The sequence below is a fragment of the Oryza glaberrima genome, chromosome 5 (assembly GCF_000147395.1).
Source record: "Oryza glaberrima chromosome 5, OglaRS2, whole genome shotgun sequence".
Lineage (NCBI taxonomy): Eukaryota > Viridiplantae > Streptophyta > Magnoliopsida > Poales > Poaceae > Oryza > Oryza glaberrima.
In genome coordinates, this window is record NC_068330.1 from 3,682,282 (window position 1) to 3,702,272 (window position 19,991).

Here is a 19,991-nt window from a genome sequence, read left to right on the forward strand (position 1 = left end):
ATTCTGAATTTGGTGCTATATATCAAATCTCCGGTTCGAAATTTGCTAGCTGAATTCTGATCAGGAGACGCCGTTCTGCATTTGAAATTACTGAATCTGTTCTGTTTCTGCTGGAAAGGCAATTTCCTTTCGCTTCAGACTTATATATGAATACTGACCTAATACAATTTCAGAATTTCTCTACCGGTGATCGGACTTTGCGGAAGAACATTTCATTTATTCACCAGCTCGTCGAAACGTATCACAACACCGAATTCAGCAGAGGTCTTTGCTTGGAGCCAACTTAATTTTCTTCCTTTCACCTCTTAAGGAAAACACCAATGAACCAAAACAGCATGTAGATAGAAATGCTTGGGATTTGGGAGAAACACGATTTAATCATACAGAATACCAGTAACATAAAATCCCCGAGTGCATGTTGTGCATCAACATTTCAGATCTCAACATCAAATTTAAGCCAGAAAATTTGGATTCAGTTTAAGCCAAAAAAAGTGTCAATGGAGCACCTACTACCAAGTAGTACCAACACAGACTGACGGACACGAAATTCACTACCTGCCTACTCATTCTTCAGCTCAGCAAGAAAACTGGAACAATATCCCTTTGCTTCAGCCATATAGTTCAGAGTCCCTGCTAAATACCTGAGAAGAGGCTTGACTGCAGCCAAGTCATCTTAAGTTCCTTCTGAATGTCATGCAGTTGCAATTGCTCTCTAAGCTGTGAATCTTTGATATGGAAACTTGCATGTTTTGGTCATATGATTTTAGCAAGCAACAGACCTGATACTGCACAAAAGCACAAACAAGTGATGTTATCATAACTGATACAATTCAAATTCCACAAAACAGAACCACTGTTTTACATCCTGAATTTTTACATGCCTACACAATATACAGATGAAGCCAAATCAGATCTAGAGAGACAAGTTCTTCTTGGCATCAACAGGCAGACGGCTTAGCATGAACGGGAGTGGATTAGTAATATCAAGCACTCAAGCATGATGGCTCAATGATGCTGAACTGCAACCATCACAGGGAATCTAATATGACGGAGAATACAGTAACATGGTTGAAATGGGCACTTGACGGGCATCATCAGACTAAGCAAGATGTGCATTTGATCGACCCGTCTTGTAGTCATCACAAGCCATCTCATAATTCTGCTTGAGCTCCTCGTAATGATTCAGTGAAGCCTCTGAGAACTTTGTCAGGCAATCCAGAACCGTAGTCCACTTGGACTGCAACCCTTCCACTCATTTCATGGCAACAAATGCCAAGCAACACTAGTAGTACAAAGGAAGCAGACTTAGCGGCCATGTGACAGTATTTCTGAGTAGAGTGGAACATAGGGAAGATATCCACTGTTATTACCCGGCCCAAGATTTTCAATAACACACGATTGTTTATGACCCATGTCATATGACACCAGTGTATCTTCGCCAGCAATATAGTAAATCAAATTGCACTCCGGATGAACTGCGACCACGTGGTAGTACCAAGCCTTGTCGAAGTCGGTTTTGCACTTGCAGTTTATCTTCTCAGACAGCTGTTCGGTAGTCAGCTTATGCTTCAATGTCCATTCATCCTTGGAATAGTCCTCAAGAACCCATACTGACAGGTTCCAAGGGACAGTGTCATATGCACTGAGGTAGCACAATTTCCCTTGGGATTGACCGATGAAACAAGACACCAAAGCAAACACATCTTCCACAATTTCCCCGAGGTGCAGAACTGCCACTCGGGGTAGTAGCCGGAATCTGGGAAGGCCGCCGCAGCAGTCCATCATCCTCATGCCCTCCAAGTCGAAGCGAGGCAGGAAGGAGATGGTTGGGCAGATGAGAGGCCGGCCTCTGCCGGTGACATTGACGAAATGGCGCGCTAGCTTGGGGGCAGCGTGATTCGTTCTCGCCGCGGTAGAAGAAGCCGGCGAGGGTTTGGGGGAGCTTCTTGCGGTGGTCGGGGTCGGAGATGAGGCCGCGCCACCGCCTGGATACGCACTTGCATCGGCAGACCGACTTGGCGGGGAGGCGGGAGAGGATGTCGACGATGAGGTCGTCGGTGAGCTCGGCCGCCGGATTCCTCGTCGTACTGGATCCCTCCTTCTTCAGCTTGGATTTCTTCGCCATGTCGACAGGAAGCGCGAGCTGCAAACAAAGCGGCGGTCAGAAAATTGGGGAAACTGTTCAAGAAGGCGTGGCAGACGGAGGGAGGGCCGGTGACGGCCGAGTTAAAAAATTTGCATTTATGCACTTAAGACCCTTGCCGCCCACTGCTAGAGCTGCAAGGGGCCTACCTGCAAAAAAGCCAGCCCGGGCCTACCATTTTGCAGGCGGCCCCGCAAGCCTCCTCGCCTATAAAAGGCCTGCCGCCCTACACTCCCTCCTCATTTCTCCTCATCTCCACTCTGATTAAAAAAACAGACAGAGGGGGAGGAGAAGAGAAGAAGAGGCGAAGCCCTGCCGGTTTGAGATCCGATTTCAGGTAATATTTATAGATCCTATATGTGACTGTTTAGTTAACTAGTGTATATTTTTTAAAACTTTGTTTGAATAAATGCATTATACTCCCTCCATTCCAAATTGATCTACATATAATTTTTTTTGAGGTTATTCCTAAATGATCTACAATTGTGTTCATTTATTAAGTCTATTCGTTATTTGTGCATTGGAGTAAATGGACATTGATACATGCATCCATGCACACAAACATTTATAATCCACATGCAATATATTGATTTGCTATTGGCTATGAAATAGTGGGGATGGTGCATGCATTCAGTTTGTTGCTAGAGTAAATATAGTATGAGAGAGTTATTAGCTTTTCTTGGTCTTGGTGTCCTATAAAATATGTAGATCAATTTGGAATGAAGGGAATATTATCTAGGATTTTAGTTAGACTACCGTAGAACTGCTATTGTCAGATATAGGTAACTACGTAGATTTGTAGTTTTAAATGTTGTTTAGTAGCATTACGTTAGCATACATAACAAGATATTAGATATAGGTAAATACGTAGATCTGTAGTCTTCGTAGTTTTAAATGTTGTTGAGTACCATTACATTAGCATACATAACAAGATATTACGTTGTAGGCGTTTATTACATGAAAGAATGATCTAGTTGTTTCATTGACAGATATGTCCAACAAACATATATTTCAAGTTTACCATGGCCCAGGAAACATTCATTACGGGCCGACAGGGGTAGATCTGTCAGAATTTATTGTAACACCAAGGGGAATTGAAAGACCGACTGAGAGGAGTGTACCTTCTATAAAAGGATGGTTGATGAGGGGCTTGAGAGTTGATCCACAGACAAGTGACATAACAATCAATGTTGTAATAAGTCGGACAACTGAGGGTTTTTATTGGGAACTAATGCCAGTTCAAAACTCTCGAATGTGGAGATGGTATGTGGAGAATGCATTGCAACACGGGTGGCCTCTAGCTATGGTTCCGTTTGTTCACCCGAAGGATCCAAGTGTGTAGATGAAGATGGATGATGGCGATGGACCAAGTGCTGAGGTGAATGAGACTTCCGTGGAAGAGGACTGGTTGCTCGCGACCGAGGAGGTCGTGGACCACGCGGGAGAGCCACACACCGAGGAGGCGTACCAGGCCTACCTACGCTGGTACCAGCCACGCACCCGTACTAGGGTCACCTTCGCTCCCGTGGAGCAACAGGCCCAAGCTGCGAGCACTAGAGACCTCTACGCCAGGCACCGCAACCAGGACTTCGGTCGTGCTGTGAGTACTCTGCATCGCACCATTCCTTTCTCTTCTATTCCTTTCTCTTGGTCAAATGTTACGAATATTTACGTACAAATTAACCGTGCAGGTCGTAGACTGCAACAGGGTCATCGTTGACGCTTCAACGACGATCCAACGTTTAGGCGCGGGGATTGAGGTACCCGTAGACGAGCACCTGACGACTACACGCGGATACTGGACTCAGCGTGGTCGATTCTCCGAGCGCTCACCTGTCGTGCTGCCGACGTTGCTCAGGCAGACGCAGCACCACAGCGGCCACCCCGACCGATTGGTCCTTGTCCAGCTGCGCACGTTCATAGGCCGACTCCCCCTCCCCACGGAGGTAAGTATATTTAAGATTTTTTTTACATGCCTCGCACATATATGTGAACCGATTGATCTAATTGCTTCAGGGTTTCGTGCACCGTTCACCACCCCACCTTCCACGAGTACGCCTCCTGTTGTGCCCCCCACAGGTACTTAAAAAAAACAACACTATATCGACAATCAATTTACATGCAATTTATGTCCTAGATTACAAGGGTCTCGTTGTCGATGTGTAGGTTTCGCCCAGTTCGGTACGACACAAGCCGCCCACTTCTCCCAGGCTGCAGGGTCAGCATCTCAGGCAGCTGTGTCGGCCTCGCACTCTGCGTAGTTCTGGCGGGACGCCAGGACTTCGTCACAGGCAACCAGCACGTCGAGTCGGGGTCCACCACTGGACCATGCCAAGACCTCGTTGGAGTATGGGGTGGCTTCCGCCTTGCTCTTTGGCATCGGTGACTTCGACTTCCAGGTCTCGACAAAGGACGTCATCAGCCCCTCACAGCTGGGAGGCGCACCGCCGGTGCAGACGCAAGACCAGTCGCCCTCTACTCCATTTTAAAAAAAAATAGCTAATACTTAATTAATCATGCGTTGATGGATCGTTCTGTTTTACGTACGTGAGAGATGTTTAGAACATAATTAATGCAAATTAAGAAAAATAAATAAACCGAAATTGCTGGACTTTAATGTAGGTTTGGACTATCACAAATGTTCATGTGGTGTATATAAAATTCTGAGTTCCATGGGTGATAGATCCAGAATGGTGAGTTCAGCAGGGATAAGCTTCATCAACGTTTAATTCAGGTGTACATGCATTTACCTCACCTGAACAAAATTATGTTAAAGGTGGCTGGAGTCAAGTTGTATCATTCAGATCTCCAGTGTCCGAAACCTGTCACAAATCAGCGAGCAGCGGCAGCAATTCTGAATTTGATGCTCTATATCAAACCTCTGGTTCGAAATTTACTAGCTGAATTCTAATCAGGAGACGCCGTTCTGCATTTGAAATTACTGAATCTGCTTCTGCTGGAAAGACAATTTCCTTTCGCTTCAGACTTATATATGGATACTGACCAAATACAATATCAGAATTTCTCAACCGGTGATCGGACTTTGCTGAACAACATTTCATTTATTCACCAGTTCGTCGAAACGTATCACAACACAGAATTCAGCAGAGGTCTTTGCTTGGAGCCAACTTAATTTTCTTCCTTTTCACTTGTTAAGGAACATGCCGGTGAACCAAAAAAAATGATTGGAATTTGGGAGAAACACGATTTAATCATACAGAATACCAGTAACATAAAATCCCCAAGTGCATGTTGTGCATCAACATTTCAGATCTCAACATCAAATTTACGCCAGAAAATTTGGGTTCAATTTAAGCCAAAAAAGTGTAAATGGAACACCTACTACCAAGTAGTACCAACACAGACTGACGGACACGAAATTCACTACCTGCCTACTCATTCTTCAGCTCAGCAAGAAAACTGGAACAATATCACTTGGCTTCAGCCATATAATTCAGAGTCCCTGCTACATACCTGAGAAGAGGCTCGACTGCAGCCAAGTCATCTTCAGTTCCTTCTGAATGTCATGCAGTTGCAATTGCTCTCTAAGCTCTGAATTCTTTTATATGAAAACATGCATATTTTGGTCATATGATTTTAGCAAGCAGCAGACCTGATACTGCACAAAAGCACAAGCAAGTAATGTTATCATAACTGATACAACTCAAATTCCACGAAACAGAACCACTGTTTTACATCCTAAATTTTTACGTGCCTACACAATTTACAGATGAAGCCAAATCAGATCTAGAGAGACAAGTTCATGGCATCAACAGGCAGACGACTAAGCATGGACGGGAGTGGATGAGTAATATCAAGCACTCAAGCATGATGGCTCAATGATGCTGAACTGCAACCATCACAGGGACTCTAATATGATGGAGAATACAGTAACAGGGTTGAAAATGGGCATTTGATGGGCATCATCAGACTAAACAAGATGTGCATTTGATCGACCCATCTTGTAGTCATCACGAGCCATCTCATAATTCTGCTTGAGCTCCTCGTAATGCTTCAGTGAAGCCTCTGAGAACTTTGTCAGGCGATCCAGAACCGTAGTCAGCTTTGACTGCAACCCTTCCACTGCTTCTACGCTTCCACTCACCTCCTGCTCATTATTCTCCAGCATCCCACATTCCTGCGACTTGTTTCTCAAGTGCGATTCAGTCGTCATTTTGTTCTGATGATCAGCCTGGTGGTCGAACGAACCGCGCAGGAGCTGCACCACCTCTTTGATAGACTTGCAGAGCTCATCTGTGGGGAGTGACTGTGACTCCATCATGGTGAGCCAGTCTCTGCAGAGAACGAAGATCGGAGGGGAGAGCGCGTGGCGGGGAGGGAAAGAGACCTTGCGCTTGCGCCTCCGTCGGTCCTGGGCTGGCTGCAGGACACACTTCTGGAGCCAAGCGTTGAGGGACTCGACGTAGGACTTGTGAGCAGTGACCCAGATCTTGAAGCTGGATGAAAAGCAGTCCAACTCGTTCCAGAGATGCGTTGCGGCCCTGTGGTGGTGCTCACCTTGCTGCACCGTGGTCGCACTCTTGACATGGTATGCCAGTGATATTGTGATGAATTGTTTGTGGTGGCATTCCAACATTGTTTTCCACATTCTTATTAACCTGCATGAGTTATGTGCGGTCAGTTCAAGGTTTAACATGCAAGAAATGCATTGAACTTTAAAGTCAATATAATCCAAGTTGATTTTTCACTACAGATTAAGTTAGAAATGTGAGACTTCAAATTGTCCAACAAAACATGGTTCTTGAAAGATAGTGAATCATTATATTCTTATTTTCAGTGTTCTAGCACCAAACTTAAATTATGAGTAATGTTGACAGTTCAAATGTTCCCATCAAACGCACTAAAAAGGAAATATCGAACTTCAACAAATGCACTGTATAACAATTCTGATAAAATATGCAAGACCAAGTTATTGTATAGCTAAAAGATGGCCACTAGGTGATGTTTAAGTTTATACCCTTGAATCAGCTCGACAAGTTGTGGCTGCAGTTCTTCATCCCTTATCTTCTCTATTCTTTTTGATATTGCATCAACAGCCTGGATCGCAACAGACACCCTGGAATGAAGATCCTTCACAATAGCTCTGGTCTTATCAATCAGTTGAGCATTTAGACCTCGTGCAAATTGGTGCCGGAGAAGGTTACATTTCTCATCATAAGTCTTTCTAACATGTTCACTAGCCTACAGAAACAAAATAGTGTAGTATCAGTGATCCATTATACCAATAACAGTCCTAAAGAGAGGGCAAAATTTCATATTGATAACTTTCCACCTGCATACTGTTTTTGCTAGTTATTGTACAAGACTTTAATTCTGCTGGCAAATTAGAAATCAAATTGTATTATCAATACAAATAACTGTACAAAATATGCTTTTGTATTGTCAAGTCTACTGGCAAGAGATATCTTTTATACAAAATGTTGAGAACTGCAAGAACAAAATAGACCAAATTTCACTTGAGGATGAGGTATACAATAAAGCAAAAATCTTATGTAGATAAGTGACACTAATGATGAATTCCCAATCAACAGCCAGGAGTAGAGACTTGCATGCAATAGTAAGAAGTTTCACTGCACAAGTGCACATGTACTGAAAATGTACCTTGATTTCATCATGTAGTTTTCTCTCCCATGCATGTAGCCTATCCAAGGTAGACGAGTGGCTTCCAGATACCATGGCAAATTGCTCAACAAAATCACTGTTACTATCACCCACATCATCGGTAATCATTGCTGCTGTAAGTGGACTCTTAGATGATGAGGACAAAGATGATACAGAACGCTTCCAAGTGACAACTTTTGAAACATGCTGTGCAGTTTCTACAGAAAACCTCAAAATTAGTACTTCAAACAAATGTTATGGTAAAAATATGAGAAGAGATCAGTAAAGCATCCTACTTACCCTGGTTGAGAATATTCTCACGATTGAAGCAGACTCGAAGTGCTGACACAAATCGGGCAGTAGGTGGCTTGCCTGGAGAACCTGGAATTTGAGGAATAAAACAAAGAAATGAAGTTCCATCAAACAATGCCAACACGGTGCAGGGGGGGAAAAAGACAAGATAATGATTCCCCCACATGATTTTCACCTGGAATCTTAGCACATATATCAAGTCTGATCTTCTTTGTCTCAAGCATTCTGGAAACCTCATTCCCAGCTTCTGCAGCACGCATAAACCGGATTTCAATGTCTTTCATGCTTGACACAAAATCTTTTGCTCTATGAGTGATGAACTCTGAAGGGTCTTCTGCTTCTGTGCACAATTCTTTCTCCATGTCATCTTCCTCAACCTTTTCTCCAACTTGCCCAGAAGTAGCAGCTTCAGTTGTAACCTCAACCGATCCACTTGGCTTACTCATCCCACTTTTCTTTGCTTGGGCTTCCTGCTTAGGTGCTGCATTATCACCAGGAAGCTCTGGGTGCATTCCATCAGACCTGTTTGTTGCTTCTTCTCTCAGCGAGACTGCTTCAGATTCCCTTGAATCTCTCAGACCCTTCAATCTACTAAAATTTAATGTCACTCCATTCTCATTATTTGAGGTGGCACTACCAGAAGCATAATTGGAATCGAAGAAATCCCATGAGGTACATAATTCAGGGGGCAATGGTGGTGGCGGCGGCACAAAGGTAGAGACTAGGGATTCTTGCCCCACAAAGTCAGCAGCAGATGGATCAATAGTGATTGTTAAAGGTTTTGTTCCTGCTGCTTTCATGTAATGGATCTTTGTTGAGGGAGGAGTCAGCTGACTACCTCGATGTACTGGGGAACCAGTGCTCTCTAATGCTTGAGAAGGCGATGGAGAAGCCATAGAGGAATGTGATGGTGACTTATCTGCTTCTGAAATGGACAGTGATGATTCTGTTGAGATCTCAGACTCCGCATAACGCCGCAATGCAGTACCCACACTACGGAGAGACTGAGTATATGATAGGTGGGATGCCGACAGTGCATCTCTTGAATCAATAGCTCGCTTGATATGGCGCATTCGCTCCTTGCATAGAACTAGGGCATCCTCACCAGTGGCTTTGGACGGCGAAGAACCCATTGAGTTCAACGAACCAACAAATACTATTCTACAATGTATTTGAGACCAATAGATTCATCAAAAGACCAGCTACAACACAAGCTTCCACTGAGTAGAAATCCTCCCTGAAACTGGCAGTAGTCTTCAGTCCTCAGATCTAATCGAAACAACAAACAAGAAAGGTCAGGTTTCCAGATAATTTTCAAAAGTAGAAATAACTCACAGTAGAAAGAACATTAAGTAAAGCACAATCTTCAAAATAAACTAGTGAAATCCAAATTATACCAATAACACAATTTTGAACAGAGGCACTAAATTTGACACATAGCCTTCTAACTTGAGCTATAGATTCATGTTTCCTCTGTCCCCCACCACCAGTACCCAAAAGATGCAAAGCGGGAAAAAGGAAACGAATCATAATATCATAATATCGTCATCATCTTCTTCCTGCTTCTTGATTCGAGTATCCCTTTTCCCTTGAACATGTGCTTTACACTACAGAATATTATTGCATTGATTGATCAACCAAACTAAAAAAAAAAAAAAAAAACTAGGTAGTGCATAACAGGGATCATTCAGATAGAAGGCAACATCAATATATAATGGGAAAAGAGTAATCTAAACAGGGAATCTGTTTCTCAGAGTAAAAGCCTCCAAACATTAAAAACCAGATTGTACATGAAGAGTTATATTGATATTTATGAAAGGCAACATGATTAATGGAATGATAACATCAATATATAGTGAGGAAAAGAGTGATCCTTGCAAAGATGCCGAAAAAAGGTAAAACTTAAAATATCAGGAGATAAGTGCACCAATCAGTACATCAAAAAATTTGTTTTATTGGCAACTAAACCTAAAACTGGTAGACTGCTAGTCTGCGTGCATAACTGCTACATATATGACTTTACATCTACAGATTCAGATATTTCACTCTTCAGATTCAGAGGATGTTTTTTGGGGGATATTTTAGGATTCAAAGCTTTAACTCGTTAGATTTTCTGCAAAACTATGTGCAAATTTCGAGGAATTTTTGGACAGCTTACCTACTAGTACAAAATGTTTCATTCTACATCTGTAGCCATAGCCTGAAACATGGTCTGAGCAGAGTGATGTGGACATTGAGTAAAAGAACAGTCTCTTGCAAAGTACGATAATTCCGAACAAACTGGAGCAAAGCTTTGGAAGGAGAGAACTATTCTACGATCCAAACAGCAACACTGGGGACGAAATTTCACCTTCTGAATTACATGCACTGCTTGCCATCAGGAAGCCATATTCAAAAGATATGAATAATTTTACATGAACAATGACATTCTCATTGCAAGTGAAACAACGAACTAACAACTTGGAGTTCTATGATATCTACCATTTTCTGAGCTTTTTCCTTTGACCAGACTTGAAAGGTCTTAACTTAGCAACAGATGAACTAAAAAACGCTACGCTCTGAAAAACGAAAGAATCAAGAAAATCAAAATGCAGCAAACTTAACCACACAAGTAAGTTGTAACAGCAGGAGGTGAAAAGATATATCCATGTACATCCATGAAACTAGACAAGAAATCTCAGTCGAAAAGTATATGTACCTGGATCCGGAAGACACGAGGTGGCCGGACGGAGAAGGAAGTGGCGGCGGATCTTGCAGGGAGAGAAGGCAGAGAACCGTAAATGTTCTCCGCCGCATGCACTTCTTCCTCCACACTAGCGGCGGCGGCGGCGAGAGGAGTGAATGGGGTGTACCTGCTGCCGCGGATCTAGGGCTTGGAGGAAGGGAGGCGGCGCCGGCGACGGGGGAAGAGGCGGCGGCGTTCGCATCGCGGCGAGCGTGGGGGATTCGTTCTTCCACGAGGTAGTAGGGTTTAGAGATTTCTTTTTTCTTTTCTTTTTTTTTTTTTGGAAGAGGGTTTAGAGGATTGGGAGAAGATTGATATGGAATCGGCTGAACAATGCTATGCTATTGCTATATCCTTGAAAAAAAGTTCATTATTCTATATTTTCTAATTTATATACATCTATAAAGTCCATTTCTAGTAAGATCATCTCCAGGAGATATGCTACCGATACTCCATCCGGAATTTAACAGCACAAAAACCCACCTTCAATGGATGCCCCATCGGTCATCCCAAAGTAGCGGATGCGCCACACACGGAGAGAGAAAAGACAAATATAGTATGTCTCTCTCCTTAAGCCATGTCACAAGAATCGTGTGGATCGAGCTCCCACCTCCATCTGGAGTTCCACGACCTCCCCTCCATCGTCGTCGTCGTCGGCTAGCGAAGGAGAGTACGCCATGCCCTTTTTTATTTTTTATTTTTTTTGCAACGGAGGGTGGAGAGAGAGAGAGGGTGTAGCTGTGGAGTGAGCCTGGAGGGGGAGAGGCATACCAGATATAGAAGGAGAGCGCCGGCAGCGATAGCCATGCGACCTCCGCACGTCTGCGCCCACCACCGTCGCCCTGCGCTTGCCCGCCGTATGGCAACTCCGCCCATCCACGCCCCTTGCCCGCCCATCGCCGCCCCTCATCCGCCCGCCCGCCGCTGCTCCTCGCCCACCGGCCGCCGCCGAGCCTCCGCACCTGCTGGCTGCCTAGGCAGATCCGTGCGCTGCCTGCCACCCCAGCCCCTATAGCAAAAGAGTGGAGAAAAGTAGAGAAGAGCAGAGAAAAGAATGTAGAAAATGAGGAGTAGAGTAGAAACTTAGTAGATTTATGTTGCTATATTTTTGCTGTAGAAAATGAGGAATGGAGTAGAAATGAGCTTTTATGTCCATTTTATTTATGTTGATGTAATTTTTCTTGCTAGGTGAATCCATGCACAGCAATGTTAGTTGGAAGATATTAGTAAAATATGGGAGGGTGGGATATGGATGATCTATTATAGTGAGGAGGGATATGAATGATGAATCTTTTTTGGATGGCCATTCATATGGGTATATGGAGGATTAAATATGGATGAGCTCCTGGGGATGCTCTAAGGCTGCATTAGATCTCCTCTTTGGAAGAGGGATTTTTAGTAAATGCAAAACGAGAAAGCTCATTAGCACATGATTAATTTAGTATTAATAATTATAAAACTTAAAAATGGATTTATTTGAATTCTTTAAATAAATTCTATATAGAAAATTTTGAAAATGAGAAAGTTAAAGTTTGTTGTACTCAAGGACGGGTATATGTAATGAAAACTAGTAATAACGTATTTGGTGAAAACAGGGTTTAGCATCAAACTACTCTGTTCTGTTATTCATCAGACAACCTAACCACAAATTTAAGCCAAGAAATAGATTCAATTTTTAGACAAATGTCAGTTGACCACCTGCTATCAACGAGATGCAATCCTTGCCATCGCATTCTTCAGCTCAACAAGAAGACAGGAGAGACATTGGCATTTCTCAAAGTACAGCTGCTGATGCGATATACTTACTCTGGCCTCACAAGATGATAGAGCCACCAGTCCACCACGTTTATGCTTCCTGGACAACCAGGAGATAACCTAAAGGTATTCACATGGAATTTTCTTAGACTTCTTCAATATAAGAACTCAAGCATTTTCATCAGATGATCACCTAAGCATACTACCACTTACTGAATTCTTTGATATGAGAACTCACCTATTTTTCTCCGATATTGACCTGATTTTGGCAAGCATCAGACCTGATATTGTACAACAGCACAAGCGAACTAATTCTTTTCCAGAACTGACACAACTCAAACACTAAGAAAGAAAAACAATGTTTTTACATCCTGAATTGTTACATTCCTACAGTAATAAGCTAATAAACATAAACATTAATCATTCGATATAATAAGTGGCAGACCAACATGTTACAAATGACAACTAGAAAAGCACTCATGTTGATCCTCACAAAAGGCCCAGATACTGAGAAGGTCTAACTATCATTTCATGGGATCAAATGCCAAGCAACATGACAAAGAAATAGACCTAGCGGCCGCTAGACAATGTTTTTGCGTAGAGTGGAACATAGGGAAGATACTCCATCATACAATCTGACCCAAGATCTTGAATAACACGTGGTTCCTTACGATCCATGTCATACGACATCAGTATGTAATCAGCAATGTAGTAAACTAAGTTGCAGTCTAGATGAACTGCAACCCCACGGTAGAACATGGTTTGGTACTTGCAACTTATCTTCCCAGACAGCAGTTCAATAGTCACCTTATGCTTCAGTGTTCATTCATCCTTAGAATAGTCCTCAAGAACCTATATTGACAAGTTTAAAATGACATTGTTATTGTGTTTACTGAGGTGGTACAATTTCCCTTTGGATTGACCGATAGAACTGATTACAACACAACCATATGTTTCTTCCGCATAGTCCATCTCTGGCACAGGCAAGATCCTCCATATATCCCCCTTCACATCCACTGTCACTACCACAACTCCACAAGAGGCTGACGGATGACTAAATACAGCAATGCCATTGAGAAAGACACTTTGATTATCATATACTATATTACTGTGGGGCCATTCGCTTTCCCTGTAATTCCAGGATTAGGATCCTCTGAGGTGAAGTCAGAGGGACGTGGCGACTGACATGTGGGCCCCACCACTCTCGGGCCACCTGTTAGTGACCATGTCAGGGTGCAGTTCACGTCAGAGGATCTGGTTCCGTAATTCCACTCACTGTAATTCCATTCTCCGACTTCCGAAGAGTAGACCTTAACACCAACCACAGCCTCGCATCCGTCACAAACTGAAAGACATGGAATTGGGAGGAGACATCAGGGTCAAATCCCAAACGGGCGCACATCTCCTCCTCGCCGCCGCCCTCGGCGTCATAGCTGGACTCCGGCAAGGCGACCAATTCCTCCGTGGTGGGATTGCAGACGACGTAGCGGGACGCATCGGAGCTCTCGAAGCAGCGGCAGAGGAGGAGGCCGCCGCAGCTGTCCACCATCCTGATGCTCTCAAAGCGAGGCAGGAAGGAGAAGGACGGGTAGACGAGAGGCCGGCCTCTCCCGGAGACATTGATGAAATGACGAGCTTCCATGGGGAAGCGTGATTCGTTCTCACTGTGGTAGAAGAAGCCGGCGAGGGTTTGGGGGAGCTTCTTGCGGTGGTCGGGGTCGGAGATGAGGCCGCGCCACCGCCTGGATACGCAGCTGCATCAGCGGACCGACTTGGCCGGGACCCGGGAGGCGGGAGAGGATCTCCACGATGAGGTCGTCGGTGAGCTCGGCCGCCGGATCCCTTCTCCTTCTTGGATTTCTTAGCCATGTCGCCAAGAAAAGAAGAGATAAATCTGCAACAGAAGCAGAGAGGTCAGTCAATGGGGGGTGGGGGCGAGGAAGCAGATGAAGAAGAAGCAGAAGAAAATGCTAGCCGTCGCGTACCGGAGACCGGCGGAGCAGAGCGCGGCGGAGTTTGGGCGGCGCGGCTGCGAGGGTTTGGACTGGGAGAGACAGTCTTGGTCTCTTGGGCCTTTCGGCCCAAGTGTAGCCCAAGCGGAAGCCTTTTTTTTTAGAAAAAAAAATCATCGAGATTCTTTATCAGTCGTCAAGCACCAAAAAAAAGAAAAAAAAAAGAGAGAGTATGCGTAAACAACATATCTGAGATTTCAGCAGAGATATGATATGCTTTGGGGCTGCATCTGCATGGAGGTCAACCAAATATTATTTTTTATATTTTGTTATATGTAAAAAATAATAATATGTTATATTTATAGCATAATATTTTTAGATAATTATAGTATGATTACATTGTAACTTGTATATTACTCCCTCCGTTTCAGGTTATAAAATGTTTTGACTTTGGTTAAAGTCAAACTGCTTCAAGTTTGACTAAATTTATAGACAAATATAGTAATATTTACATTACCAAGTTAGTTTTATTAATTTAATAATTAAATATATTTTTATAATAAATTTATCTTGGATCAAAAATATTACTAATTTTTATATGAACTTGGTCAAACTTGAAACAGTTTGACTTTGACCAAAGCCAAAACATCATATTACCTGAAACAGAGGGAGTAGTATATTTATGTGTAACTCTACGTAATTTTATACCGTTAGATTTGCTCCGAAATTTTGTGCAAGCGAGGAAGGAAAAAACACAATGTGAGCATAGGTGGGGGGATTCAATCCCATAACCTCCGCTCCACGGAAGCAGGGCGCTACCACAGGGTTTTTCGAAGTTACGTGCAATTTATAATGTAATTACATGCAAAAATTATAATAGAGTTACATGCGACTTATAATATAATTATACTACAATTATAATGTATTTCTATAGAAAAAATATAATGTATTTACGTCTGGCAAATATTAGGAAAAAAATCTATTGACAGGGATGTATAAGATAGTCCTAATATTTTTATATATTCTTTAGAACTACTTGTTAAGTACCCCTCCATCTCACAAAAAGTCAATTCCTAGCATCCCAAAGTAGAATTAAGGGGTGTTTAGATATAGGGAGTAAAGTTTTGGCGTGTCACATCGGATATTATATAGGGTGTCGTATGGGGTATTCGAACACTAATAAAAAAACTAATTACATAATCTGTCAGTAAACCGCGAGATGAATTTATTAAGCCTAATTAATCCGTCATTTGCAAATGTTTATTGTAGCACCACATTGTCAAATCATGGAGCAATTAGGTTTGAAAGATTCGTCTCGCAAATTAGTCGCAATCTGTGCAATTAGTTATTTTTTTAGCCTATATTTAATACTTTATGCAGATGTTCAAACGTTCAATGTGACAGGGTGTAAAATTTTGGGGTGGATCCAAACATGCCCTTAGTGGAGAGTAAGAATGACTATAATGCCCTTAATCATTGAAAAAAGTAGTAAGAGTAATAGGTAGGTAAAGGGTATTAAAGAAATAAAACTTATCATTTTACGTGCTGGGGGTAAATAGAATGATAAAAGTTGGTTTTTTGTGGGACAAACTTTAAACTCTAAAAGTTGAGTTTTTTTGGGACGGAGGGAGTACACTTCGAAGATAGGAGTGAATAAAAATCTCTAGTAGAGAAACTGTTTGGGATAAGCAACATTTAACCATGTAGGCTACCAGTAAAATTGAGATCCCCCACAGCATATGTTGTGCATCAAAATTTCAGATCTGAACATCAATTTTTATGCTCAAAAAAATGGATTCAATTTGGGTCAAAATGTCTGTTGAGCATATCCTTGGCAAAGCTGCCGTTGTTGTAGCGATATATTCTGCCTCACAAGGTGATTAAAGGGCACCATTTTCTGCTTCTTGGACAACCAGCAGAAAGGGCCTGATACAGAAGAGGAACAAAATACCCAGGTGCTCTTCCAATCATCAACATCGCCAGCCATGTCCCCATCGCTGTAGACGAACAAGCTGAGGATCTCCATGCTCCTTGTAGCGTTACCCATAGTTCAGAGTCCCTGCTACATACCTGAGAAGATCCATGACTGACTGAAGCTAAGGTGCTCTTCTGTTCCTTATGAATGCACGCAGTTGCCATTCCTCAGCTTGAGGCTCAAAGTGCAGCCTGATGGTACAAACAAAAAAGTAACACATTAGATATGCATAACAATTTCTAAGGTATTCAGATGAAATTTTCTCAAATTTCTTGCGTCTCACTTATAGCACGCTGCCACCTGCTCTGAATTGTTTGATATGAGAACTCACGTATTTTCCTCCGATACTGACCCACCTGATTTTGGCAAGCATCAAACCTGATACTGTACAACAGCACAAGCGAACTAATTTTGTCAGAACAGGTACAACTCAAACTCTAACAAGGAGAAACGCCGCTTTTACATACTGAATTTTTACATTCTTACAGTCATAGCTAACAAACATCAGCATTAATCATACGATACAATAAGTTGCAGACCAACATTTCACAAATGACAATTGGAAATGTGTTCATGCTGATCCTCACAAAAGGCCCAAATACATAGATTTTGAAAAAGGTCTAAATATCATTTCATGGGAACAAATGCCAAGCAACACTGGTGTACTACAAAGAAACTGACTTAGCTCCTATTGGACAGTGTTTCTGCATAGAGTGGAACATAGGGAAGACACTCCAGTATACAATCTGACCCAAGAGCTTGAATAACACGTGACTCCTTATGATCCATGTCATATGCCATCAGCGTGTAGTCTCTAGTAATATAGTAAATCAAATTGCAATCCAGGTGAACTATGACCAAACAGCAGAACTCGCTAGATTTGTACTTGGAGTTTATCTTCTCAGACAGCAGTTCGTTAGTCACACTATGCTTCAATGTCCACTCATCCTTCGAGTAGTCCTCAAGAAGCCATATTGACAGGCTTATGGGGACAGTGTTGTATTGACTGAGGTAGTACAATTTCCCTTCGGATTGACAGATGGAACCTGGCAACCAATCACGCACTTCTTCCACCCCTTCCATTTTCGGAACTTTCGTTGTACGCCATGTCCTCCCTTCCACATCTACCGACACTATCGAATGCTGATAGGAAACCAAATGCATTGCAAAAGGCACTTCTACAAATATCAGATATGCCGGTATCAGTGCACCATTCACTTTCCCTGTAATTCCATTCTCTGGTTTCAGAAGAGTAGATCTTCACCCCAGTCACATCATCACATGGCACAAACTCAAAGACATGGAATTGCGAGGAGACATCAGGGTCAAGTCCCAAGCGGGCGCAGAACCCCCGGTCCTTGGGGTGGAAGCCGGACTCCGGCAAGACGATCCATTCCTCAGTACAAGGATCGAACACGACGTAGCGGAATGCATCTGAGCTCTCGAAGCATTGGCAGAGGAGGAGGCCGCCGCAGCTGTCCACCATACTGATGCGCTCAAAGCGAGGCAGGAAGGAGAAGGATGGGCAGATGTGAGGCAGGCGTCCCCCTCTCCCGGAGACATTGACGAAATGCCGCGCTTCCACGGGGAAGCGTGATTCGTTCACGCTGAGGTGGAAGAATCCGGCGAGGGTTTGGGAGAGCTTCTTGCTGTGGTGGGGATCGGAGATGAGGCGGCGCCACCGCCCGACTTGGCGGGGAGGCGGGAGAGGATCTCCACGATGAGGTCGTCGGTGAGCTCGGCCGCCGGATTCCTCGTCGCACTGGATCCCTTCTTCTTCTTGGATCCCTTCGCCATGTCGCCAAGAAGCGCAACCTGCAAATGGAGAGCAAGGACTTATCAGACGATAGGGAAACAGATGAAGAAGGGAGCAGGAGAAGGCTCGCCGTCGTGTACCGGAAATCCGCGAGACGTCGCCGGAGATCCCCTTTCCGAGTCGCCGTCGCCGTCGCCGGGCCGCTCTGGGTGCTGGGGTTTTAGAGGGGGAGGGCAAACATGCAGCGAACACCCTGTGTTTTGTGGAAATAGTAGGATGTTTCTACTTTTTTTTTTCTAAAATTAGTTTTCTTTCGTTTCAAAATATCAGGATAAAGTTTTATTTTCCAGACGACCTAAGTCGGATTGCTAATTCGCGCGCACGAGCGAGATCAGCAAGTCGCGAGCGTTTCGCGACAGCAGGGCCTTAGCTTCGCGTTTGACATGGGCCTGCTGGGCCCATGGAGTTACACACTCAATTAGTAGTAGTACTATCTCCTAATTGTAACTGGACAATCCACGTATATACATGCATGCAGTGATTAGAACATTTAACTAAACTTTTAACAGAAGATTTAATTTTAAAATTAAAAATTTTGAAAACTTTCAACTCAAAATTTGAAAACTTTCCACTCAGCATTTAAAAACTTCCGATTCAAATTTGAAAGTTTTCAACTCACAATTTTAGAATTTCCATCTCAAAATTCAAAAACTTTCAACTAAAAATTTGAAACTTTCAAATCAAATTACAAACTTTCAAGTCAAATTTCAAAAACTTTCAACTCAAATTTTGAAACTTTCGACTCAAATTTAAAAACTTTCAACTTAAATTTCGAAAACTTTCAACTCAACTTGAAAACTTCTTTGTCAAAATTCTAAAAGTTGAAATCAAAATTTAAAACTTTCAACTCAAATTTCAAAATCTTTTGACTACAAATTTAAAACTTTCAATTACTTTTCTAAAAAAACTGGTAACTGGATTATTTATGTTGTTACTGTTTTAAAAATAATGCTAATGACATTAATTAACACTAATTACCATAGTTAGCGGCGGCAGCGCGCGGACTAGTCGTCAGGGCGACACGCGTAGCTGCGTGATTTAAGTAGCCGGCGCGCACGCACCCCCTAGGAACCCCCGACCTAAGCTACTCTTCCTGATATCTTTGTCACAGGATGCTAGGATATTTCTACATTTCTTTTAAAATACTCCCTTCGTATTTGATTTTTTTTTCCAACACAAACTTTTTAAAGTTTAATCAAATCTATAAAAAATATAGCTACATTTTCAACAAAAAAACATATATTTTATAAAATGTGAGAGTTAATTAAACTAATTTGGTGTCATAAATGTTGCTTTTTTTTTAATAAATTTGACAAAACTTGAGGAAGTTGATTAGAAAAAAAAAGTCAAAACAATTACTAATAGGAAACGAATGGAGTATCATGTAGAGGAATCGGCTGTGTAGGGCAAAATAGTTTAGGAACTGTCGACGTTTGATATCACGATTACGATATTTGTATGGTATGGGGATCGTTGGTACTAGGTATATGCGAGATTGAGGTAAAAGAGATGGAAACAAGGATTTTTATACATGTTCGGGCCCCTTATATGACAGGTAATAGCCCTACAGCTTGTTGGCCGAAGCCGGTATTGCTCTTTATTCATCTGGATCACACAAATACAATATTTGGGATAACCTATCTAGCTGTTGTCGACTAGATAACCAACTCGTAGTCGACGACATGATAGTC

The 19,991-nt window shown here is 42.7% G+C and overlaps 1 protein-coding gene and 3 pseudogenes across 1 annotated transcript; all 4 read right to left on the reverse strand.

The window, feature by feature from the left end:
- Positions 1 to 809: 809 nt before the first annotated feature.
- LOC127772970 (putative F-box protein At3g47150) lies at positions 810 to 2,225 on the reverse strand (annotated as a pseudogene).
- Positions 2,226 to 5,231: 3,006 nt separating this feature from the next.
- LOC127774583 (protein ALTERED PHOSPHATE STARVATION RESPONSE 1-like) lies at positions 5,232 to 11,095 on the reverse strand. The gene is made up of 6 exons (XM_052300850.1): positions 10,776 to 11,095; positions 8,253 to 9,346; positions 8,066 to 8,146; positions 7,766 to 7,983; positions 7,122 to 7,345; positions 5,232 to 6,762 (listed from the first exon to the last, which is right to left on the reverse strand). The coding sequence occupies exons 2-6, from the start codon at positions 9,208 to 9,210 to the stop codon at positions 6,075 to 6,077; spliced, it is 2,169 nt and encodes a 722-aa protein (XP_052156810.1). The 5' UTR covers positions 9,211 to 9,346; positions 10,776 to 11,095; the 3' UTR covers positions 5,232 to 6,074.
- A 2,292-nt stretch (positions 11,096 to 13,387) lies between these two features.
- On the reverse strand, positions 13,388 to 16,556 carry LOC127773389 (uncharacterized; annotated as a pseudogene).
- On the reverse strand, positions 16,066 to 18,299 carry LOC127773064 (uncharacterized; annotated as a pseudogene).
- Between the last annotated feature and the right edge of the window lie 1,692 nt (positions 18,300 to 19,991).